At 39.2% G+C, this 27,348-nt stretch overlaps 1 protein-coding gene across 2 annotated transcripts in view; it reads right to left on the bottom strand.

Moving 5' to 3' along the window:
- The window catches only part of PLPPR5 (phospholipid phosphatase related 5), a 116,869-nt gene that overhangs the window by 28,636 nt on the left and 60,885 nt on the right, over positions 1-27,348 (bottom strand). For both annotated transcript variants that reach the window (XM_023231059.2, XM_023231060.3), the window contains exon 4: positions 2,523-2,699. In XM_023231059.2, the coding sequence (XP_023086827.1) occupies positions 2,523-2,699 (177 nt within the window). The remainder of the gene's footprint in view (positions 1-2,522; positions 2,700-27,348) is intronic.

Here is a 27,348-nt window from a genome sequence, read left to right as displayed (position 1 = left end):
TTCCTTTAACCAAGACAGAGATCTGGAGTAGATTAGCATTAATTTTATTTTGGAATCACTTTAGAATTCTGCACACACTGCAAGATAATTAGAAACACCCTAGCATATTACAACATATTACAGGCCAGAGCTGGAGTTACTGCTCAAAATAAATGTCTTGAGTTTCCCAAATGAGAAAATTGGGAATCATCAAAGAAGGCTCCCTGTGCCTCGTCCATATCACCTTCCATGTTCCACCAGGCTCCAAACCATTCCACCTCCTAAATATTCTGGAGGACATGATGGATATCCTCCCTCTTTGTGCCACTGAGGACCAATCTGCACCATCCTGTTTCCCTGGTTCTGCATAACCCATCTCTTCTATCCTCAACTTTGTCTTATCGTCCTGCAAATATATTTTCAAAACACAAACCTCACATAGGGCAAAAGGGACAGAGAGGAAGCAAACTATAGTTTATGGAACTTTTTCCAGTCATTCATGTAGTCATTTGCTGAACTTGTACACTACTTTGTTTAACCTTTATAGAGCCTTATAATGATCCTTTAGGGAGGCTGTTATTTAGCCACATTTAAATATACATATAGGCATTCACATTCATAAATGGTTGTGAATGAATGCATAAATGCATTTTTAGTCATTATATAGGCATTATTTACATATAATCTTTTCATGAAGTCATTTTTCTGGGAGGACGGGAATGTTCAAAGGGCTATCATGGAATGTTCTCAACATGTGCAACTGGGGGGTCTTGAGCTCAAGGGGGATCCAGAGCTCAGCTCAACATTCACCAGACAGGGAAGCGACTTGAAAAGCACCAGCATTCTGGTGTTGGCCTTGTAAGGTAAGGTGTTCACTGGAAGTATAGGGAAGGTGGCAATAGCCACAGATAAACAAGAAGGCTGATAATATGCCAGTGAATATGTTATGGACCCGCAGAGCTGAAACACAGCTGCATCTGACACTACTGCTTTGAAATTTTGGCTACGTGTATGCTCTTGGCTTTGCCTATAATATTTTTGTAAGGATTTATGTAAAGTTTGTTGTTGGTTTTGCTTTCTGAATGTTAACCAGTTTCAACTGTGTGAGTGAATGCAAAAAAAAAAAAAAAAAAAAAAAAAAAAAAGGTTTTGGTTCAAGCCAGGGCCCCAGTTTTCATGAGGCTACAGGATACCTCCAGGAATGAGAGAAGGTTGAGTCTAAGTCTCCCAGGGACCTTGGGAATCACAGAGAATGGTATCAAAAAGAAGCACAGGATGCAGTACAGAGATGAGGTCATGGTGACTACTTTACCGCAGGAGATTCTAGAGGAAATAACTTATTTAAAATGCCCAGTACATAAATTATGTTTCAGCATTTGGTAGCTGGAAAGATTCACTGAAGTGTTTGCTTACTGATTATTAACTAGTAAAATGAGGCTAACAAAGTAAAGTCACATGTAAGGGCAATTTAAATGTAATCAAAATGGACATAAAGTATTTTTTAAATTATAATGTGTCAATGCAAAAATATGTTTTGATTCATAGTCTACATATTGTTTCACTTGTGTAAAATGTGGTATACTCATAATGACTAGCGCACGTGAGTACAGAGGGAAGTTCGCGCTGTTTATCACATACTTATAAAATGTTATATACTCATGACTTATACTACACTTTAATAGTATAATCTAATTGTATAATCAGATTTTATGGTATAAACATCAGTAAGTATTTGGTACTGATACTAAGTCAGAAAAATACTTAGAAATGCATATAAACCCTTGACTATTGTCTCTTGTTAAATAAATAATGATGAATTCTAAAGTCAGACTAAAATACATTTTCTAACAACCAAAACCTATGGAGATATTCCTAGAAGATTTTATAATAAGAGTATAAATGGAATGCTTACTTCATAATAAGTCACTGTGTATGCTGTTTACTATGTGGTGAAATATGATTTGACATGGTACGGTCTTGGAAACTATTCATGAGTTTTCAGTTACTGACGTAAAACGCCTCATCTCACAGGTGAGGTTGATCTGTTAGAAAGCACTGGGACATGGAGGCTCAGGGAGAGTACAGCAGGGAGGCACTAGGGGACTTTGGGATGCTCGCGATACCACAGGATGCCAACTTCCCTGAGGAATTTTAAAAAAATATCCAAACCAGTCCTGCAACTCGCCTATAACATTTTTAAAGATTTATATAAAGTTTGTTATAAATCCTTAAAAAATATTATAGGCATTTTTTACCCCAGTCTTAAAAACTATTTGGGAGGGACAGTGTGTTTTTTGGCCAGTTCTATTTTATACAAAAATATATTGTTCAACTTTAAGTGTAGGATTTGTATGTTTTTAATCCCCAAACCTGACTTGTGGCAGAACAAATGGGGGGGAGGAAGAAAAATGAATGACTTAAATGAATGACTTGTTTGATATACTACATTTAGACAAACCCAGTGATTCACACTTGTATTTTCTCATAGGTGATTATGCAAGTTAATTAAAAACCCAATGATATATACAGAAATTTGTACTTACCAGAAATACTGCTATAGATATTCCAACCAGAAAGCCTGCTATAACATCTGACCAATGATTTCGATATTCTGCTACTCTGTTGAGTCCAGTAAGAAATGCCAAACACATTAAGCCCAAGCATAGAACTGGCTTAGCAAGTCTGGTTCCCTTGGCTTTGATTGTGTTGGTAATGTACATCTGAAATGTTAAATAAAAAATATGACTTTTCATGAAGGCATTTCCTGTATTAGCATAGAATATCATGTGTATATACAAACATATATTCATAGACATACATATGGCTGTATGGTTCAAATCATTAACTGGAGTTTATGAAGTTTTTGAAATAAGTTTCTTAAAAGCAGAATTCAAGAGTAGCAATTGTTTCATTTTACTTACCTTATATGGCAATCTGTTACAAATGGCCAATTCTTAATATAAGATTATTAATCATCTAGAAACACCAAGCACAGATAGTCCAATTGTCTTTTTTTCTTTTTATTCTTACTATATCCATTCTTGTTTTATCTGAACTTTCATTTTAGGTCAACCTCAACAATATTGTTAGAAGGGGGAAAACTCACAAAGTGTTTAAGTGTTTTTAATGTTTCCATTTGTGTATGCCATATTTAGAGGATGCATACTTCATAAAAACCAGGATTGTGAATATAGCTAGAAAAAATAAAGTGGAATAGATTTCTACCAAATAGATGTTACTTTGAAGAAAGAATTTAAGAATCAATGTAATGCCAAGGTTGCTTTCATGTTGTTAAATGAAGTTGTGAAATTACTTTAACTACATTTTATCAGCCAGGATTAGGACAATAAAATACTTAAGTACAGTAAGGGAAATGTGTCAACTAAAAACAAAACAATGAATAGATACCTACATTTTTGGCATCTGCACATACACTGATGAACATATGGTGTCAACTGACTGCAGGGAATGAAATGTCATAAGCCACCATGCTCAAGAATTATTTGGTCCTTCCCCCATCTAACTTCTTCTATAGCTCAACTGCTCTTAACTTTATGCATTACTTTATAAGCAAATTTGTTGACTGTATTCAGTTATTATTTCAAGTCATTAGTAGAGCAATTGTAAAAGAGATGACTTTGATAATGTAATCAGGTGTTACGGTATAAACATCAGTGAGTATCTGGTACTGATAATATACTCAGAAAAATTCTTAGAAATGCATATATACCCTTAACTATTGTCCCTGGTTAAATAAACAATACATTTGCTTAAGAGAGTAAACTAAAATCAGAATTTAAGTTTTAAGTTCATACCAGCCATTTTAGAACACTATGGAATCCAGTAATTGTCCTCTCTATTTTTTTTTTTCTGGGCAAAGTTTGCAGCCCTTGTAGCTGCCAAAAGGGGCTGTTTAAATACGTAAGCAGTCCAAGTGATACAAGGCATCTCCCTAGCCAAGTTCTAGCCTTTTACGGTCCATCCCAGGTCTCAATAGTCTGGGGTGGAGGGAGCTGAACTGTCTCCATCTTGGCCTGTGACCTTCGGAGCTGGGTCTGTGTGTCTAAGCCTGTGTTTGGAAAAGCTTGATAATTTCAGTTATGGAGGATAAGTATACATCAGAGGGGAACAGGAAGAGATGAGAAAGAGAAAATGATGCTTTTGCCAATCTGAGAGAATGCGTTAAAGAGTTCTGCCCACATGAATAACAAGGCCAGGCTATCACACCACTTCAGGTTTCTAGTGATGCAGCTAATTGAGTAACTCCTTGTATGAGTAGTGCATATGAATACAGAGGGAAATTTGGGCTTCTTGTGAGGTTTTCTTTAACACAGCTATAAAGCTGGTTAATTGTTTCTTACTTTTGTATTTCTTTAAATCTGTTAATACTCAATATATTCTGTCCTCATTAAGACAAAATAAACGTGGGATGATAACTGAATCATATTAATACTGCTAGTATAAATTATAGCTACCATTTCATGAGTGATTGCTCTTCAAGGCAATGTTCTAAGCATTTTATTACCAGATTACTTATCTCATTCAATCTTCAAAACAATCATCTAAGTTAGGTATCATCATTACCTCCATTTTATAAGTTAAAAACTGAATCAAGATAAAGCTTATTATGAAGACTGCACAGTTTGATGATTGCGGTGGCACTGTTGAGAAGAGACAGGTGTAAATGGAAAGTAAAGGGAAGGCACTTGGATATCTCCTAATCTTCCTTTGTACTTCATTGACTTCTTGCCTGGAGGAAATGGCCAATGAGCATAAGCTGAGTATCAGTGAATGCAGGCCAGTCAGGAACTAAAGACAGGAGAAAGGAGGCCACCATAGAATCATAGAACTAAGGCTACCTCTATGCTCTGCTATTAGGGAGAAGTGGGAAATAGTGTAAATGTGGTCCTTGTGCAAAATACCCTACAGAATATATTTGGCTTCAGAAAACACTTGCCTTTCCCTCGCCCCCAAAGACCATCTCAGATACAGCCCAGCCCTTACTGGGCCAAGTTGTATGAGCCCATAGTAAAATGTGGGTTTGGGCTACATCCCTGTGAAGTTTCTCTTGAATGTCAAGTTGATTGTTTGCCCTAATGACTCAAACAAGTTTTAAAATTGCCCTAATGACTCAAACAAACAAATTGCCCCTAATGACTCAAACAAGGTTTTTAAAAGGAGCCCACAAACAGTCTAGCCACAATGCAAACTCATGAAAAAGCTTCTATTTTAGGAATAGCCTGGTGTTTGGCTTTTCCCTCCATCAGAGTGGAGAGTGGACAGTGGCTGAATTTCAAGGGTTATGTGAATTTCAAGGGTTATAGATTTAATTTTAAAGTAGATCATAGCAGTGCTTTATAATGTACAAATTTTTCTGTAGCATAATCAGTTGGCATGGATGTTACAAAAGAAAAATTAAGAGAGCTTTCACTTGTACTCAGCAACTCTTTAGTACTTTATGAACATAAGTGCCTTTTAAACCAGTCTAATTGTGTTATCCTTACAGAGAGTCTATTATTCTTAATTTGCAGAAAAGGAAATTATGACATAATAATCTATTAAGCATGTTGGATACAGAACAGGAATTGATTATTTATGCTCTCTTGGTTTTTAATTCACTTATGAAACCATCTAGGTTGACCAGATGTCAAAATGTAGCTAAAATAAAATGCAAATAGCAGGGTGTGTGATTTGAGCAGGATGGTATTCACTCAGTCCTCTAGGGTCAGTAGATGCTCACTACCTCGCAGGCCAACCCATTTAATCATTATTAGCAGAGCTTATTCATCCATTCCACAAATATCCATTAGCACTAAGATGCAGAAAGCCAAAGCTGATCATTTACTCCCTATTAAGAGCCTCGTGTATATTCTTCTATACTTTTTCTCTTTGCTTATACAAATATATACAATAATAACACACATATAAAAAGGTTTTGCTTACTTGTTTGCTTTTACTAAAATATAATCATAATGTCCTATTAGTCTGTAATATGCATTGACTCACTTGTTATAATATATATCTAATTTTTGTGTAAATTGAGAAAACAATGAACTATTATTAATAACAAAACAATACTATCATAAAAATAAATGAAAATAAACACACACACACATATTTATTAAGCACCTACTATGTACCAGAGACTGTGCTAGGTTTCTTCAAAGAGGAGACATCTATGGTTAGATTCTGAAGAACGAGCATGAGAGTTCCAGGTAAAAGGGAAGTGGTGGGGAAACCGTATCCTAGACAACATATGCAGTCCTCCTCTGTGTTCTCAAAGCACCTTGCTCCTCATCTGAGAACACTGGCCACAATGTATGGTTATAATTTATTTTCATTGGTTTCTTCACTAGAGTGAGGACATAGAAGCCAAGTCTAGGCTATTCATTGTGGTCTAGCTTTTGGAGAACCTTTTTCCTTCTCTTGTTTTCATGCTTCTTTCACCTTTCTTATGCTATTTAGCCCTAAAGACATCCACTAATTGTTTATTTGCAGATGATTATATGTATTCTTTTATTATCTGTCTCTTCTTTTCTACAGATGAAACAGCCTCAATTCCCCTCAGTATGGGAATAACTCAGTGGCCAGATCCCTCAGCACTCTGCACACTCTAGTGCTTTTGACATCTGTTAGTACTTCTCTCAAAGAGTACAGCCCAAAATTAAGCAAACCGGTGCCCACTATCAACTGACCAGCCCAAAGTGCAGCTGAGACTTTTCTAGATTGCACCCTATAGTCTTACTCATTGATCCATATCTCATAGTCAGGTCAGGATTGGATTATCTTTAAACCGATTTCCAGATTTTGATGACTTTGACTGATGCAATCTAACAGGGCACTGGGTTTGATTTGTGTGTGTGTGTGTGTGTGTGTGTGTGAGAGAGAGAGAGAGAGAGAGAGAGAGAGTGTGTTTTAATAACTTCATAGCATTATTGGTCAAACTGTGTTTGCGGTCCACTGAATCTTCCATGACTTCCTCACATGAACCGATGCCTTATCAAGTTCCCCTTACCCTGGGCTCCTGAAATTGTTCAAAAAATCAAATTTATTATTGTTTTCAAAACAATATTTTACCCTGTCAACACCATTTTGAACTTTTATGCTGGCATCTATCGTAGTATATTAGTTATCTTTCTCCCAGATTCTAGTTAGCTCCAGACAGATCACCAATAACAAGACAGCATCAAGGACAGAGCCTCATGGCACTTTGCCTGAGATCTGTTTACAAACTGCTACTGACATTTTTCATATAAAATTTTTATTTAAAAAATGAGGCATTCATTTATTAAGCCAACCTTGTAGTGTCCTGAAAGTTTTATTTACGTACCCAGACTTGATATTCTTGTTTCATTGATAAATTTGCCAAACAGCAATGTAAAGCTGTCTGATGGGGTATGTAACAAAATTGTGATGCAATGGTGGAAAGACCATGGACTTTGCCAGACAGACCTGTGTTCACTTAATTCAGACTTTTCAGGACTGTGATGGGGGTCAGGAGTGGTAGTGGTGGTGCAATAAGCAGTGGGATATTGAAGTCATAAATTTTCTGTACGGTGCTATAACCTAGATTGCATAAAACATGCAATAACTCTAGTTTCCATAACTGATCTAAACTTCATCATAAGCATCCATCTTCCACTGAATAGAAATGGGATGGGAGGAATTCTGAATAAATGCTTAGTTGTTCTGTTTCTCACTATTCTCTCTTCTGGAAAAACAACAGTGGGGTCTAGTTGGAGGCCTGCAAGACCTCAAGGTCAAGGTGGGGAGGCAACCCACCAGCCTTCACTGGCCTCCATTGCCAGGTGTATATCCCACTGCTTCATTGGTGCCCTACTGACAACCACTGTTAACGTCCTTGTGGTCCCATACTGACTTGGTCCGTTTAGGCTCACAGGAAATAAGATCCTTTTCATCTCCCGCACATCTTTGTCGTCCCAGGTGGGCTGCCTACCCTCCCAAGCTCTGTTGCAGGGTCCCTGGGCTCCCACTGTCTTCTCTGCGGACTTACCTGCTGCAGGTGTATTAAGAGAAATTGTCTTCCCAGTTTCAAGCCAGAAATGAAGTACAAGCCCTTCTACTTTCTGTTATCTCCACAACCTCTCTGGAGTTTCTGTTATCCAGTGACCAACTGCCTTCTTTGGGTTTCTAAAGTATGGGTGCTCACCTAAGTGGGCGCATCAAGCCCTTCCCTCTCCTCCAATCCTCCACTTCCTAGGACAGGAAGTACTCCCTTCCTTTCCCCTAGGTTGATGTTATCACCCTTTATAAGTTGTGTTTTCTCTATAAAATACTCAGATAATAAAATAATAATACTTACATTATATATATTTTATTACACTCAAAATATTCAGATATTCAAATTTTGCTTTTGATATGTAAAGCTTTGATATTTAGAAATTCCTGTTCTCTCTTGACAAAGCTAGCCTCATTTAATTACTGAAGCTAAACACTTCTTTTTCCTCTTATCTTGAAGTCTTTCCTTGAGGCACTGAACCAATACGGTAGCCAGTAGCTACTGTAGCCATTAGCACTTGAAATGTGATGAGGCCAACTATAGTAATAAATTTTCAATTCTATTTGATTTTAATGAAAAGGATTTCAAAACTGGTACTCAATTAGATTGTTAGAAAATGTTAATATATGTTTGAAACAAATTGGGCTTCACATCTACTTTTTACACTGTAAATTTTATATCTAAATACAGAATAAGGATTTCAGATGAAAATGTAGCGTCTGAACTGAGATGTATTTTGCAAGTGTCAATACACTGGATTTAGAGAATTTTGAAAAAGAAAAATGCAAACTATCTTATTACTAACATATTGATACATGTTGAAATAACATATTGCTACATGTTGAAATAAAATATTAATACATGTTGAAACGATTGATAACAGTTTGGATATACTGGGTTAAACAAAATATTAAATATTAATATCACCTTTTTACTTTAAAAATGTGACTATTAGACATTTTAAAATCATATATATATGGTTCACTTTCTATTTCTATTGGACAATGCTGACCTAAACAAGAGCATCATAATTTAAAGGGTATACAAAATGATCAGTGAATATTCCAAAAAAGATTTTACCCATTTCAGCAATTATTGCTACTTTATTATTTTTATTTATTTTATTGCTTCGAGTTGGGTACTGATCCTAAAACCATTTTCCAGGCTACCTGAGCTTCATTAGACAACATTTATCCACATATTTTTATTCATTTTTAAATATTTGTTAATATATTACCATTTCAAATGGCACATAGTGCAATAAAATGATACTATCATGGAATTATTTAGAGTTTTCTAAGTTAAACTATCATATACAGCCTATTTTTTCAGATTCTAATTATCATAATGGCTACTTTTAAAAAAACTTTACTTCATCAAAGTTAACTGGTTGTTTTGTATTTTATTGATACCTTTAGAGACTTGGGAGATTCCGTATTTAGTCAGTGTAAGCTAGGAGGAAAAGTTCAGCTTTAGGAATTTAATAGTCAGGGTTAAAAGTTCAATCTACTACCAGTTAGCTCTGTGACCTTACACAAATTACTGAACTTCTCTGACTCTTAGTTATATCACTTGTAAAATGAAAATAACTATACTAATCTGTAGGATTTAGAATGGTAGTCACATTCTAAAGAAGTCACACACAAAAGAAGTGTAAGTTTCATTGCTGTCACATGGCACCATGAAAATTTTTGTTTGCTTTGTGATGAGAATAAGCTAAAAGCATTAAAACAATATATTTGGATTAAAACTATGTACGTGTTAGGAGAAATAATGTATTCTAACTTATGGGCATGGGGATAAAGCTCCTTATTGTATTCGAAAATCAAGAGTAAACATCCACTTTCTTTACAATATCCTTAATGGGTACCTAACAAAAGATTACATCATCATGAACACAGAATTTATCCTGTAGCTGATGTCCTTGAATGAAAAACACTGAGTCACAAATGTGATGTAAGTAACAACAACCTCAGTGTTCAGGACCAGCTGGTACATGAAGTTAAGATCTGAATATGCTCAGTAACTCTGCTGCCCACAGCACAAAGGCCGATTGATGGTTTGGTTATGAATAACAGCTCCTTCATCACGGACACATTTACCTAATCCCTAAAATGCAGCCATGGCTGATTTTACATGGAGACTATTTATCTCCAGTATGACTGCCCCCCGACCCAATAAATATACTGCACATGTGGCATTTCATCCATCAGCTAGAAGAACAAATACACCTTTGCTTGACATTATCATCTATGAAATCAAGGACCATACATATTCACCACTTAACACTTGTTTTCCATACACCAGATAGAAAGTGAGATGATATTTACATAAGGATAGCTTGTGATCTTATTTCTGGGTTTTATACAAGCACAAAAAATATATAATAAAAAAGCTGTGTAGCATCTGAAGAATTACCTGCAAGCAAAAGATATTTGATGGCTATAATTCTATCTCATCATCTCCAAGATTTAAAATTCCCTGACAAGCAAGTAAGGAACTAAAATCAACATGTTAAAGACTAATCTGGAAATTTTAAATACTAAAAAAGATTATGCACAAGACTGTTGAGTAAATTGAAGGGTTAGATTTGGTATACCTTAAACAAAAATGAAGTAGAACCTGCAAAATTTAAAACACATAAATAAAAAATTTAAGTTTACTGTCAGGGACAAGAAATTAGCAGTATAACAATAAAAGCATATTTCAGGTATCTCTGAGTAGTCCTCAAAGATGTCTGAATTTGTACTTAAATCTTTAGGACTCAAAATATTTCTCAGGATTTCTTCAGATAAGGAAAGAAACTATAATTAATGTTAATGTGATTATCTATATGTCTGATCTTTGTATGATCTATACTATGTATATAATATACATATATAGAACCAGAAAATGTTAAATATTAAGTGACAATTGGATTCTACATCGTGAGATACTGTCGAGATACTGTCTTAAATTATATAATAACAGAAAAAGAGTCATCATACGTTAGAAAGATAAATATAATATTGCAGCACATATAGGTTTGTGATCAGCAACAAAATACTGTAATCAACTCCACACTAATTTCAATAAATATCATTAATATTAATGACAGTGTGACATTTCAAAGGATGTCTTAAAATTAAGAGTGTGCTTATAGCATATTTCTGACCTCATTCCTAACCCTCATCGGTGAGTAAGTAAAGGGCAGGGGAGAAGCTTTCCCAGTTGGGTCCTCAGGAAGTGCTCTTCTTTCCCCTCTCAAGGCTTGCGATTTTCCTCCCCAACTCCTTCAATTTTCATTCAACCAAAAGCTTCCTACATCCATTCCCACTGAGTCCCCACCCAGCTTCCAACTCTCACTTTACTCCCTTTCAAGAAGGAGGAAGGTGATGCGGGTGAACCTCTGTAACCTCTCTTCTCCCACACCTACAAGGTTCTACCATTCACAACAAAAACTGCGTTTAAGGCATGTTAAGTTATCAAAGGTGTCAAAACACATCTCTCTGCTTAGTGCCTGCTTGCACCTCAAATCACATCCTCAGCCTTAGTCCCAGCTATTGGAGGAGCAGAATGACTCTTTCTCACTTTGCTACCAGTATTCTGTTCACAATTATTATAAAAAGAGTTATTTTTACATAAAAATATTTATCTTTTTCTCCCATGCTAGCTTATATGGGATAGAAATATCCTTTTCTCTTTGTAACCTCAGTGCCTGATATGGTTCTTGGCTCACTCTCAGTAACAGCTAATCATAATAAAAGTTAAAATTTCATGAATGCTTACTATGTGTCAAGAACTGTGCTCAGTGCTTTACATGCACTCAATCAGGTAATCTAAACAATTCCATGACATTGGTACTCAACAACAGAGGTAACTAAGACACAGAAAGGTTAAGTAACTTATCCATGGACTTAAGGCTAGAAGGTAATGAAGCCGGGATTCATACTCAAGGAGTTCAGTTACAGAGCCCATGCTCTAACAAAGATGCTATTAATATATGCCGTACAGGAGTCAAGGATCCTCTCTCCCTCAGCCTTGGAGAGGAAGGCGGGGCTGAAGTAGTCCTCAAGCAGAGGTAAGACTACTTACCTTCAACAGCTTGCCTGAAGCGGGAGCTGAAAAGGACTCAGCGTGTCAGTCTGAAGGCTGTGCGGGTGGAGGCGGGGGTGAGTACAGAGGGGAGTAGCAGGAATGAGGCCAGAGAGGTTAACAGGGGCCAGGTTCAAAAACCTTTGTGTGCCAAGTGAAGGAGTTGGGATTTGTATTAGAAGGAAAACGGGAGTACATAAAGGGGACATGAGAACGTGACACGAGTACCTTTGAATTTTAAAGTATCACTTCCGAAGAAGCGGTTCCCAGGGCTGGATCATCACATCCTGAACTAGAGTCATGGCTGCAGTCATGAACAGACTGGAATATTTAGGATGTTAAACTGGCCAGAATTCTTGGTTAATTGGATGCGTGCTTATGTGCATCCATGAGTTTGAACTGCGTGAGGTCATGGGTGGAAGGTGAAAGTGCGGTGAGGGAGGAATAAAACATAACAAGTCTCAGGCCTCAGTGGCCAACAGAAGTTTCTAGGCGGGAAATCTATAGTTCCACTTGGAAGTACAATTATATCCAGACATACAACAAGAATCAAGATGTTCCACCTCCTTTCTCATGGAAACACTGTACCTCATGGTAGTCCTATAGCACGATTAATAATATATTTTAAGTACATTATGGGTTAAATAGGGTTTTGAAGGCTGAGTTAGATACCTCAGCTCTGTGTATGACATGATTTCCATCAGGTCACAGTTTTAAACAACTGAGTTAAAATACCAACTAGGCCTCCATGGAGACAGGGGATATGTTTGTTTTGCCCCTTACTCAATACTCAGCCCTGGCACAGGGTCAATCAATGGATGAATAAATGAACATACTGCTTTGGAGAGCTGGGCTTGTGTATATCACACTGCTTATATCTAATTAGAACAAAAATATACACAAAATGTACAGCAACTCTCGCAATGAATAATTTATGTGACCTGTCAGCCTTATGCATTACTTTAGCTATTTTTTAGGTGTGTAGTAGTTGCTGTATTTTGGAAATGACCTCTAAGAAACTGTATATTTTCCAGGAATCTATTGATTTTTCTAAAAAACTAATGTACTTAACAGGCTGTGGTAAAAGAATCTCTACTTTCCCTCCAGCCTGCAGTAAGCATGCACATTAGTTGCCTATAATGAGTGGATAATGGCCCAGATAGCATCAGAGGATCTGAGTTCCAGTCTTGATCCTTCAGTACATTAGGGCTATGATGTTAGGTGGGTGATGACTTATCCTCACTGAGTCTCCTCACTGGTCAAATCTGGAAAGCAGCAAGGTCTGCTTTACTACAGCTCCACACTCCTTTATCAGAGCCCTCAAGTAGAGAAGTATTTCAGAATACAGAACATTTTCAGATTTTGGGTAATATGATCTATGTACTGTCCATTGATACCTCCAGCGTGGTCAGGGCTGCACCCTACAATAAAACACATTCACATTTCTACCTCAAAACAGATGGCTACTCACAGGAAGCAGAATAAGTAAATAACTCCAATAAATTCAGGTCAGACAAAGTTTTTCATCCAGGGACAAACAAAATTTTGTCTTTCCTTGCATAGAGAGGGCTTCTTTAAAAAAGGATTTGAGAATTAAGAATAAAGGATTATGAAACTGAGCTGTTCTGAGGACCAGATGAGACAATGACACTAAAAAACAAAGTGCAGAGATGAAAAGCTGAGCTTTGCATAACCAAAGCTGGTGTTGTAACTACTGGCAAGCTCCAATTATGGTGGCAGGAAGGCATTTACATCTAGCTCTGAAACCTGAGAAAGTGCTGAAGACACACTGACCATTTGAATAGCCGGAGAATGTTGGTTGATTTGGGAAGGCCTTTCCTGGTAAAGGGGCAGCCAGGGTTGGGGTTGTCTCTGATGCATGTAGTGAGGAAAGGCACCAAGGGGCAGGGAGTCAGGCACGATTTGGGGAACATGAGCAGATATGTATCTGGCTACAGCTGGAGAATCATGGTGGGAAAACTAGCTTGGCCTTGAAAGCTGTGTGGAGGAATTTGTTACTTGTGCAAAAGGAGAGGGGGTAGTGTCCTAGCTGCTTGAGGGGCTAGAGGAAGATGTTTCTGGCAGGTGGGCACCAGGGGAGGAAGACAGAACACAGGGATCCTAGGCTCTGATTGGCAGCATCAGGAGACACAGAAGTTGGAACCAGAAGGCAGAGAAGTTTAACCATGCTTCCGGGATAAATGTCCATGGGAATGTGGGACACAGGAGAAATTATTTCACAGGCCTGTTCTCCCAACTCTTGCTTTTCTGGGACCTGGAGCTTGGTTGGCAATAGGACACAGTGAGGGAACAGAGCAAGCGTGTGCTTGCTGATAGGTAGGAGCCAATGGATGCAAGCTTGTCATCCCTGGGCAAAACACAGAAGGAAGAGTGGATGCAGACTGTATGTTTCATGTCAGATAAGAAAAGATTTCCTAGAATACCACTGAACATATAGTATACAGAAAAAGCTATTAATTAAAAGTTTAAAAACAGCTTGAGGCTTCATGAGAAGGAAAAAGTGTGCAGAATACATTCATTCATTCCTACTCTCATTCATCCAGTTTCAATTACTATTTATGGTGTCTTCCCTATGTCCTGGATAATGAGTTCAGGCTAGCAATACAGAGATAGGGAAGTCTGTTGCTGCTGACCTCAAGGAGCTCTTAGTCCAAGAGAAAGCGGAGACACATAAAAGACTAATTAATAAGCATAACTGAGGTGTATGTTGAGGAGCACAAATCACAGAAATAATTCACAGGAAATAGAAGTCAGGTTGATCAACAGTTTCTTCTAAGTCTCGAGTATAAAAAGACTCTTACCCTCCAGCAAAATGGAAACAACAACCAATCCGGACATGAGGGGAGCGTTAGGCAAAACTTTCTGTAGGGGCCCTTTTTATGAGAGATTTAAAAATGAGGGGGCAGGAGAAGAAGAGTGAGGGGAAAGGAATTCCAGGCAGATAAGAACAGGAGACACTATGTGTAAAGAAAGGGTTACAAATTCACTTAAGGTAAAGTCAGGTAATATAAAGGAGCCAAGTGTCCCAGTAAAGGCAAAGCCAACAGCAAAGCAGAGTGATATAAAGCCAATGGCTCCAGCCTTGTGTTGAAGACACAATGAGTGAGGACTGAGACTAACAGATGAGAACATGTGTCTTCTAGAGGGTAGAGCAGTGCTCAGATCCAAACAGTTATTGCCATTACTGACCATAAGTCCAGGGCCACCATATCACTCATATTTCAAGAATAAGATGTAAAGTTCTGATATGATATTTATCAACTTTAAAAGCTTGGCAAGTCATAAAATATTTTTTTTAATGTGCTAGACTATTGTGAATAGTGCAAAGACTTGGATACAACCCAAATGTCCATCAATAATAGATGATAAAGAAAATGTGGCACATATACACTACGGAATACTATACAGCCATAAAAAGAATGAGTTCATATAATCTGCAGGGTCATGGATGAAGCTGGAAACCATCATTCGCAGCAAACTATTATAAGAACTGAAAACCAAACAGCACATGTTCTCACTCCTAAGTGGGAGTTGAACAATGAGAACACATGGACATAGGGAGGGGAACATCACACACTGGTCACGGGGTTGGGGGGGTAGGGGAGGATAACATTAGGAGAAATACCTAATGTAGGCGATAGGTTGATGGGTGCAGCAAACCAACATGGCACGTGTATACCTAGGTAACAAACCTGTACGTTCTGCACATGTACCCCAGAACTTAAAGTATAATAAATAAAATGTGCTAGACAAATACTAACAGATTTTCCAGTTGCACTAGGAATGCACCGTTAGTTCACTTCCCTAAAGGAGTGAGCAAGAGCACAGAAAGCTCACCAGACAGCAAGGAGTTAAGTAAATTCCTACTGCACTCAGAAAAGAGTTCCAGCCTCCAAGCATTAGGAAAAAGGTCTTTCCTGACATGGCCTTTCATTGCTTTTCCGCCTCATCCTATCCCTCCCTTTCCAGAAATACTTATGATTTGCTCCAATTTGCTCTGTTATCTCATCTCTCAGACTCCTTGTAGTGGGTGGAATAGGGGCCCCCAAAAAGACACATCCAAGTCTTAATCCTGGGAACCTGTGAATATTCCCTTAGTTGGAAAATCGTCTTTGCAGATCTCATTAGTTAAAGATCTTAAGATGAGATCATTCTGGATTTAGGGTGGGCCCTAAAGCCAACAGGAAGTATCTTTAAAAGAAGAAAAGACAAAGACAGAAGAGAGGGTGGGATGCATGTAAAAGGCCATATGAATGATATGAATGTGACCTTGTGGAGGCGGAGATTGGAGTGATGCTATCACAAGCCAAGGAACACTCACAGCCACCAGAAGCTGGAAGATGCAACGAAGTGTTCTCCCCTAGAGCCTTCAGAGGGAGCAGAGTCCTGCTAAACCTTTGCTTTCAGATTGCTGGCCTCCAGACCCATGTCAGAATAAATTTATATTGTTATAAGCCACCAATTTCGTGGTAATTTGTAGCCCTAGAAAATGAATGCAGTCCTCAACCACCCACCATCCTTGCCTGTCTCTTCCTCAGATATCACTTCTGCTCCTAAAAGCCTTCTGGCTGCCCCATTACCCTGTGCCCATGCATGAGAGCACTTATTATACATGTAATTGGTGGTGCTGGGTTGTTTTTGGCCTCCTACTCCCGGCTGCATCTGGGTGTTAAGCACCCTCAGAGTATGGGCTGCATGTCTTTGCCTTTTAAGTTCCTAGACCCGCTGTGTGCTCAGTAATTGTTTGTTACATTGGCTAACAAGTGAATCAATTTTCATTTTCAATGTTTTGTAATTTAACTAACTTATAATTGTTTGGTTTTATGACCTATATTTCTTCTCTAATACGTAGTCTAGAAGTTATAAATTGATGTAAAAATATAGTGAAATCGGTCGGGCGTGGTGGCTCACGCCTGTAATCCCAGCACTTTAGGAGGCTGAGGCGGGCGGATTACGAGGTCAGGAGATCGAGACCATCCTGGCTAACACAGTGAAACCCCGTCTCTACTAAAAATACAAAAAATTAGCCGAGTGTGGTGGCGGGCACCTGTAGTTTCAGCTACTCGGGAGGCTGAGGCAGGAGAATGGCGTGCACTCAGGAGGCGGAGCTTGCAGTGAGCCGAGATTGCGCCACTGCACTCCAGCCTGGGCGACAGAGCAAGACTCCGTCTCAAAAAAAAAAAAAAAAAAATATATATATATATATAGTGAAATCAAGATTCATATATTTTGAGTTCTTTTAGAAATCTCTTATTAGACACTAAGATAACTGGTGACAGTGAAAATGACTAATCAATAATAACAACCATCTAGATCTGTTAATGTAAAGGAAAAGATAAAGGTCACTACAGAAGAAAAATCCTGGGAATTGTCTGTGACCACCAGGTCAGTACAAGTCAAGAGCATGATGTGTATGATCAAACAATGAAGCAAGCACACTACAAACCAAAACTAATGCCATATTTGGTTCATTATCACTGGATCATTTTTGCGGTGTTTGTACAAACATTAGGTCTGTGACATGTCTCCTCTGTAAAGCACTTTATGGTTCATAGAATTAAAAAAAATTAAAGCTGAAGGAAGTTTACAGAAAATCCAGGTGCTTCTAAACCACATTCATGAATTCTTAGGTAATTCACAGAGGGGCTTCTGGAGCCTTTATTGAGTTGGGGGTGGATTACATGATTGTATGTTATAGGACTGGGTATATAATTTGTAGGGTCTAGTGCAAAATGAAAATGAATGACAGACCTGTTTTTCAAAAATCATTACAAATTACAAAGCAGTGACAGCAGAGCATTAAACCAAGCATGCAGCCCTCCTAAACATGGGCCCTGTGTGAGCTGGTAGATGCTGGAGACAGGACCTGAATCAGGTCACGCATCCATGAAACCAGGCCAGCACATCATAATCTCCATTTCAGAAAGTTGTATAGGCAATTTATATAAAGAATGAATGAATTTCAACCAGCAAGAGTAGAGGCTATTAGGAAATTTTTATTAGCAATCCAGGCAAGCCATAATGAGGGCCTGAACTAAGTCTGTACAAGTGGGAGGGGAGAGCTGTTTTATCATCCTAGGTAATATGACTGTTCACCTTTACTATTTAATTTTCTTCACTTTAAGTATATTTGTAATAACCCCCAATTTATGATACCAACACCATAGAGCTTCATGTAATAGAAAGTACCCAATAAGAAAACTTTATGGGATAAGGAAAATCAATTACAAGAACAAGTCAAACGTCCCTGTGATTCTATGTTGAAAATAGCCCCACTGAATTAGTGGGTGGCACTGTAAGTAAGTTAAACTTCATAGCAAGGAATATGAGAATACAGGGGCCATTAAGAATAGTTAAATATAAGAAATATGCTTGCTTTATGTGCAGTGGTTCCTTTCACGTTCCTTATCTGGCAGGTGCACTCTGATTACTTGCTCACTCTTTACTGAGAAGCCCGCAGTACCAGAACACTGCATTATGCCATGGCCATGCAGGTAGCAAAAGACCATGCTGTAAATCAAAATCCCACTCTCTTCCAAAAAAACTACAGAGATATTCGCCGCCCGGAACGAAGTGCCCAGGGTAAGGGACCTGGAATTCTGCATGGACAGCCACCTCAATGTGCACCTGAGTTTACTGGCTGCAAGGGGGAGGCAATGGAATGAAGCAGTTCCGAGAACAGACATGGGGAATGTTCTGGATTCAGGTCCTGTTTCCAGCATATACTAGCTGTGTGACTCTGGGCAAATATACCAGCTGTGTGACTCTGGGCAAATATACCAGTTGTGTGACTCTGGACAAGTTACTGAATTAATCTGAGCCTCAGTTTTTTCATCTTTAATTTGAGAATTATAATAGTACCTATGGAATTTGACTATAAGGATTAAATGAGATAATCTATGTAAAGCACTTAGCACAGTACTGGCATAAATAATAGAAAGAAATCACTTATTATTCACACAAATACAGTGAACCCTTCTGTGAAAAAAATGAGTTAAAAGATCTTAAGTTTGAGGGCTTTTTAGAGTGTGTAAGGAGCATTCTGAAGTGGGTTGCTGAAGGGTTCTGTGCTGTACAAGATGCTGAGGACATGGCTATGAGCAGCCACAGACTCAGCTAGAGACAAGGAGTCCTCCAGCCAGCATCTCCAAATTCAACCCAGTTGTCTCCATGTCTACAGGCATGTGGGGAGTACTCAGAATTATTTATGGGTGTGCAACAAAATTTCCTGATCCTCGGGATGTGCATGGATCCCCTTCAGGCAGTATCTCCAACTATGGGATTGCTTAAAAATTTTCCCAGTTGAGACTGGAGAGGTGAACAGGCTTAGTAGGAGGACGTGTGGGGTCTTCTATAAATGCCAAGGTGCATCAGACAATCTCTCTTGGCTTTAACAGAATTGTCAGAGATAATGCAAATGGGTACTTTATTTAAGGAACTAGACCTATTTATTCAGAACAATCGATCCAGTGCTTTGTGTAGGCACAACCTCTAAGTCTTGGGTATTTTTTCTGCATCGGAATACATTGAGACAGTAGGTTTATTAGAGGACCAGGGCAAGTCATCTATTAGAAAGTCTTACTTCCAAATAATGAGCACTGAATATATGGCTGTTGTTGTTTGAACCAATCAACATATTTTTCTAAGTCTGGGTTATATTTACGTGCCAGCTGGCATTGTGATCGCTATAGAGAAACAGTCTGTAGCTTCAGAGATGTTACAGTCTACATGAGGTAGGAATACACACATGATAACTGGACAAGGGTAATCTCTAACCTTTTAAAGTGCCACATCTACCAAGACCTGCAGAGATCAGAACATGGGCAGTGGCAAACTAAGGGTGGGGCGTAGCAGCAGTCTGCCCAGGTGCAGGCAGTGAGGGGATGCAACAGTAAAACCTACTAAATATCTATCTGCTTTTTACTGTTGCCATGCTCTAGCAGTTCTAAGCAGTGTCAGTGATAACACACTCCTGCCCTCTAAATCTCCTGTTGGTTGTGGCACACTGTATTCTCCAAAGATGGCTGTAACAGTCTCTAACCCCTTGCATTCTTAAATCTTCCCTATGAAGTGGTGGAGTCAAATTTCCCTCCCTCTGAATCTGAGCAGCCTTAGCAATCTTCTTGTAATCAAGAAAACACAGTAGATGTGGCACCATGAGCTCGTAAGATTGAGCTCATAAGATGCATTTCTGCCCGGTTCACTGGATCACTGGTGCTTGGAGTCTTGTAGGAAGCTGCACTCCCTGGAGCTACCACATTGTGTGGAAGCCAAGGCATGTGAGAAGACTAGGGGTAGGCTGTTGTGTTCTTCACCTCCTGCTAGCCCAGGTGCAGTAGGGTGAATGAACAATCCTTCAGATAACTGCAGGTCCTGGCTATCAAGTCACCTTTGAAGTCAGCCTTTGAGTCTTCCCAGTTAAGGTTGGAAACACCATGGAGAAGAGAAAAGATAGCCACATTTTGCCTTTTTCAAATATCTGACCTACAGAGTCTGTGAGCATAGTAAAATGGTTGTTTTATGCTAAGTTTGGGGTGGCTTGTAATGGAGCAATAGTAAACAGAACATTGATATAAGTTGAAATAACTGTTGTAGTTATTGTTGAGTATTAATAATATGTATGTAAGCTTCAAATAAGTACACTTTTGTTACATAATCTCTAATAAATACTGTATTACACATGGAAATTAATTCAAGGAATGCCCAGCTATATACATTTGCCCCCTAGCAGACACGTGGACTCAGCTACTCACAATCATCTAGAGAGTAAGCTCATAGAGGTTGGGAATCATTTGTGACTTTTGCTACCTTTAGTGTCTCCAGTCCCTGTGGTGGTGCATTTAAACTGTAGATTTGAAAAAAAGAAAAAGGAAAAAAGACATGATAGCATAGTAATTATAAAAATGAAGAAGGAGAACTTGAGCTATTTCAGTTCTTCCAATCTATGTGACCACCTGGGTTTTTTTTTTTTCATGTCTAAAACTTAAAACAGTAAACTAGTGTGAATGCAAAGTATAGTATTTTTGCTGGGTGTGTTGGCTCATACCTATAATCCCAGATACTTGGAAGGCTGAAGTGGGAGGACTGCCTGAGCCCAGGAGTTCAGGGCTGCAGTGAGGAATATACAAATAATGAAGCAGCCTGAGAAACAGGGCAAGATTTTCTCAAAAAAAAAAAAAAAAAAAAAAAAAGAAGTATAGTATTTTTACTGGCAAGTGCAAATTTTAGTCTATACATAAAATAGCATACTGAATACTTATAGCTTTAAAATTAAAATACATTTATATATTTATATAAATGTAAATATAGCCGGGCGCGGTGGCTCAAGCCTGTAATCCCAGCACTTTGGGAGGCCGAGACGGGCGGATCACGAGGTCAGGAGATCGAGACCATTCCTGGCTAACATGGTGAAACCCCGTCTCTACTAAAAAAATACAAAAAATTAGCCGGGCGAGATGGCGGGCGCCTGTAGTCCCAGCTACTCGGGAGGCTGGGGCGAGAGAATGGCGTAAACCTGGGAGGCGGAGCTTGCAGTGAGCTGAGATCCGGCCACTGCACTCCAGCCTGGGCGACAGAGCAAGACTCCGTCTCAAAAAATAAATAAATTAATTAATTAATTAATTAATTAATTAATAAATTACTTATTATTTATTCAAAGTAATATATATCATTCTATCACAAAGACACATGCACATGTATGTTCACTGTACCACTACTCACAATAGCAAAGACACAGAATCAACTATGGGCTCATAAAAGAAGATGAAGTTCTGCCTGGTACACTGGAACACTGGTGCTTGAAGTCTAAAGTCCCATCAATGATAGACTGGATAAAGAATACGTAGCACATATATACAATGGAATACTATGCAGTTGTAAAAATGAATGAGATCGTGTCCTCTAAAGGAACATGGATGTATCTGGCAGTCATTATCCTTAGCAAACTCATGCAGGAACAGAAAACCAAAACCAAATACCACATGTTCTCACGTACAAGTGGGAACTAAGTGATGAGAACACAGAAGGGAACAGCACACACTGGGGCCTATCGAAGAGTGGAGGGTGAGAGGAGAGAGAAGATCAGGAAAAATAACTAATGGGTCCTAGGCTTAACACGTGGGTGATGAAATAGTCTGGACAACAAACCCCTATGGCACATGTTTACCTAGATAGCAAACCTGCACATGTACCCCTGGAATTAAAATAAGAGTTAAAAAAATTAAATGTACCTTAAAATGTTTAAATTTAACAATGCACATATAGTATATTTTTAAAATATATTTACCTATTCTTATCTTAAAACTAAAAAAAAATCAATAAAATAATGATTATTATCACATAATTATTACTGAAAATAATTTTTTAATATAGATGAAGAGATGCTAAAAGTGATTTGCTTTTGTGTCAAATATGCTAGGTGCCCCACTGAAGATGCGCAGATTAATTTTAAATAAAAAGATGAGAAAAAACTTTAAAAAGGGGATCAGCCTTAATCTGGGTTGCAAAGGTAAAAAGAAGTTTTTTTTTTCCCCACTACTTAGCATCTAACCTCCTTCTTGTGATTGGGAAATTCTCTACACGTATTGTCTCCTGTGTGGGAAGCATATATTGTATCCCACTACCAAAGCTAAACAAAAATCTGAGTGTGGCCTTCCTCAAAGTCTTGGCAGGCCGGCCACTGGCACATGATCCACACTTAACCAGATGCTCTGCAAATGATGCAAAGAAGCGGGTGAAGTGAAACATCCCTGCCACTGGCAGCCGCAGTGGTGGCAGCGCAGGTGGAAGCATGGAGAAGCAGTGGTGCCAGCGATACCAGGGTCCTGCAGTCACAGCCGTGTATCCTCAGCACACCCTTCCTGTTGTCTGGTCTTGGCTGTGGTTCTGGCTGCTTAGGTTCTGTCAGTTCCTGTTCATTCCCTGGGTCTCATTTTCAAGCCTCTCCTTTCACTTCATTTTATTTAAACCAACTTGACTCATTTTCTATTATTTATCGTAGAGAACGCTGACGGATACACAAAAAGGTGAACACAGTCTTGATGGGTGGAGGCACTGGAAATGTAGGTTGAGAGAAGAGCACAAAGAGTCTAGTGTAAATGAGTGGACTAGAGTGATCAAAAGTAGTCTAATATGGACTGGGTTCGCATGAAGTGACACAGGGCATTATGTAGTAAGGGAGGGGGTTCAGGTTGGGCACCATGACAAAATGCCATAGGCTGAGTGGCATAAATGACAAAACTTCATTTTCTCACAGATCTGGAGGCTGGAAGTCCCAGATGAGGGTGCTGGCATACTTGAGTACTGGCGTGGGCTCTTTCTGGCTTGCAGATGCTGCCCTCTTGCTGTGTCCTATGGTGGAGAGAGCCAGGAAGCAAGCTCTCTGCTGTCTCCTCTTATAAGGACACAATCCCATCATGGGGGCCTTACCCCTTCATGATCTCATCTAACCCTAATCAGTTCCCAGAGGCTTCATCTCCAAATACTATCACTTAGGGGTTACGGCTTCAACATATGAATCAAGGGAGGACAAAATTTAGTCCATATCTGGAGGGAAGACAGCTTTTTAGCCAGGTCTAAGAGGGCCTTGTATAGCACACATAGGAGTGTAACGCTTGAAAGGGCTTTCATTGGGAGGACAGGTTATGGAGAGATTTTAAGCAAAGGGAGAAGTGCTGATAACTCATGCTTTAGGGATGTTACTCCAGTGGCAAAGTGCAGAATGGACAGGGATGAGAAAAGAATTATGTTAGGAAACTTATTGGAGATGATCCTGCAATAGTCAAGGCAAACAACACAAAGAAGCTAAATTCAACCAATAGAGTAACACATATGATGAGTCTGGATTTGAGAGATATTTCAAATATTTCAAACCAACAGAATTAATCAGACATCTGGATGTGGGGACGTGGAAGAGGGAGGAGTTGAGAACGACTCAGAGATTTCAGGCTTGGGTAACTGGAGGGTAGGAATGCCAATAATCAAATCAGAAGACACAAAAGCAGGAGATGGTTGGGAGCAGTGGTAAGATCATGGTTTTGGTTTTTGAAATTCTGCAAGTAAGTGCGGAGACACTCCAGAGATATGTTCAAGTTAGGCATAAAGTCTGGAGCTGAAGAGAGAGGTTAAGGTCAATGAAGGAGTTGTGGGGTTCACTTGAAAGGCATGGAGGTGGGAATAGATGAGATCACTGTTGGAAGGGATAACAGAGGGAAGAACAGATCTAGAACAGAAACTCGCTAACTGCTGGTAACAGTTTTCTGACATTGCAATAAAGCACGTAATGAGAAGAAAAGCAAATTTGAAGAATATAATGTTTCCAATATATTAAAAAGAGAAAAGCTGAAATACAGGGAATAATTAAGAGTATCCATGCTATTGAGAAGGCCAGCAAGACAAGGATCTGAAGAGGCTCTTGATAAGATCTGGGGGATGAGGTCTGAGGAGTGGTTTCAGGAGAGTGAGTATGCATGTGTGTGTGTGCGTGCATGCGTGTGTGTGTTGTGAGGTGGAAGGGGCAAACCCCATGTAACTGGTTTATAAGGTGAGAAAGTGTAAAATAGTCTTTCCAGAAATTTCTTTCAAAGATGGGATGGTAGTTGAATTAATGGAAAATTTTCGTGCGGTTTTGGGTTTTGTTTTTTTGATAGTGAAATTTTTAGCCTGTCCAAGGAGAACATATTTCCCTAAGATGTACAGAAGTTAATAGCATAAGTCTCTGTAATAGAAAGATGCCCGATTAATGTATTTGACAGAACAAATAAAGCAGTAGATATACTGTACATAAAGTACTTAGCACAGTAAGAACACAATAATTATTTTTATACCCCAAATTGCTGTATTATTATAGAGAGATTTCTACTTGTTCTTTGGAGGCTTTTGTTCTCCTTCCAAGAATTTCTTTAAACAGCATAAACAAACAAACAGTTCAAAGCAGACGGCTTATAAGAAGAAGGTAACCTTTATTGTAATGCAACAGAAGAGGTACCAAGAAATCTCCTTGATTTAAATGCATCCTCAATTTAGAAGGAGTTTGATAACTGCAATTACAGCGAGAGAGAGAGAGAGAGAGAGAAAGTCTCGCTCTGTTGCCCAGGCTGGAGTGCAGTGGCGCAATCTTGGCTCAATGCAACCTCCGCCTCCTGGGTTCAAGTAATTCTCCAGCCTCAGCCTCCTGAGTAGCTAGAATTACAGACATGCACCACCATGCCTGGCTAATTTTTTTTTCATATTTTTAGTAGAGATGGAGTTTCACCCTCAAGTGATCTGCCCGCCTCAGTCTCCCAAAGCTCTGGGTTTATAGGCATGAGCCACTGCACCCGGCCTACAGTGCTATACATTTTTTCCTATATGTTAAGGCACTTAAAATGTAAATATAGACACAGGGAGGTTCAGAGACGGTACTATATCACGCTGTTAATCTCTGGCTGTGCATTAGCTTGTTAGATCCTCTCTGCATTAGGACTAGGTGAAAGCAGTGTGTCAGCCACAGAGGTAAGTTTCTCTCATCTCTATTTCAAGAAATATTGTGTCATTCTGCTGCAAGGAGACCAGTGAGCTGAGTTTCCACCTCTAGTGTATTGGATGGTAAAAACTTCCTGCTGATCTGGCTCCTACAAGCATGGAGAAAGTGATAGCTCTATCTGAATGAGGGTGAACTGCCTGAATTGTCTTGGCAAATGGGTAGAAGAAGGAATTAGAAGGCTCCAGGAAGTGGGCATTGCTGGAATGTACACATCACGTGAGAACTGAAGGCCCACCAGATGATTATTTGCCTTGAGGGGTGGACACGTCATTCACTGAGGCGTCAGAGTGTACTGGTGAGAGGGACACCAGCATCACTCAGAAGTTCAGTGATGCCTTTCCTCTGCAGGTTAGGGCTAATGGTAGGGGAGGCTGTCACAAAGCTGGGTGCCTTAATATCAATGGGGATTACAAGGTCCCTGAAGAAAGAGAAGCCAGATGCTGGGCTTAACCACCAAAAGCCAGTGGATTCCAACTGTCACAACAATGCACAAAGTCAGAGTGACAGCCAAAGGGACTTAATACACAGAAAGTTATAGAGGTGGTTTATAGAACATAGCATCCATTAGGGGCAAAATAGACAGGGAGCCGCGAGATTACCTAATACATATCATCCCAAGAAAATGGGAATGTATGATCTGAGGGTGGGTGCCCCAGGGAAAATCTTCAACCCTTTGCACAGTACCAACACTGAATGACTTCATTGCCTGAAGAGGCATCAGGTCCCCAGAGGGAAGGATCCTGAAACAAACACTACAGGAGGTATACATTGTAATGACATCCCCAGTCCTTCTTCAGAAAAACCCACAGCCATTTACTCAGGTTGCCATACACTGTAGAAAAAACAATATCCAGATATTTTGAGGATGACTGGACACAGGGTCTGCGTAGACAATGATACCTGGAGACCTGAATTAGTCTCACCACGGCTCCCTGTTAGAGTAGGGATATATGAGCCTAGGTAATAAATGAGTCTAGGCCAAAGTCTGGCTGAGAGTGGATCTCTTAAGTCTGTGAGCATATCCAGGGGTCAATTTCTCAGTCCATGAGTGCATAAATGGGGATGCACAATACTTGACAAGAGGAGTAACTACTTATTAGGGGAATTCAATTGAAGCCTTCTGAAACTCCAAGATAATAATTAAAAACTATTACTGCATTATTAAAGGGAGGATGGTGAAAATTTAATGTCACCTCTTAAGATCTCAACAATGCAGGAGTGCTGGTTTTTCTATTTCCATGTAATTCGCAAGACTATTCAGATCCTGAAGGATAACTGTAGACCACTGAATCTTCCACCAACTAATATTGGCCATTGATTTGTTTAATGGGTTCTTTCCAATTCCATTCAAAAAAGAGGATGAGGAACAGTTCACATTCACCTGGTACAGGCAATTCCTTACATCATAGTTGATGTCAGTGCTATATTAACCCTCCCACTCTCTGCCCTAACTTAGACTAAAGAGATAGACATAGTTTGGATGTCCCACAGTTTAGATGTCATTGATCATTTATATACAAGACATCATGCTGACAAGATAAACAAGAGGTGGCTAGTATACTGTAGGCCCTGGTAAGACACACGCATTCCAGATTTGGGGAGATAAATCCTACAATATTCAGGGCCTAATGACATCAGTAACGATTTTAGGGATCCAGTGGTCAGCAGCATGCCAGACATTCCCTCCAAAGCAATTGATAAGTACTGCATCTCATACCCCTACCACAAAGAA

This window comes from Piliocolobus tephrosceles, chromosome 1 (assembly GCF_002776525.5).
Source record: "Piliocolobus tephrosceles isolate RC106 chromosome 1, ASM277652v3, whole genome shotgun sequence".
Classification (NCBI taxonomy): domain Eukaryota; kingdom Metazoa; phylum Chordata; class Mammalia; order Primates; family Cercopithecidae; genus Piliocolobus; species Piliocolobus tephrosceles.
This window is presented reverse-complemented; position numbering and strand designations above follow the sequence as displayed.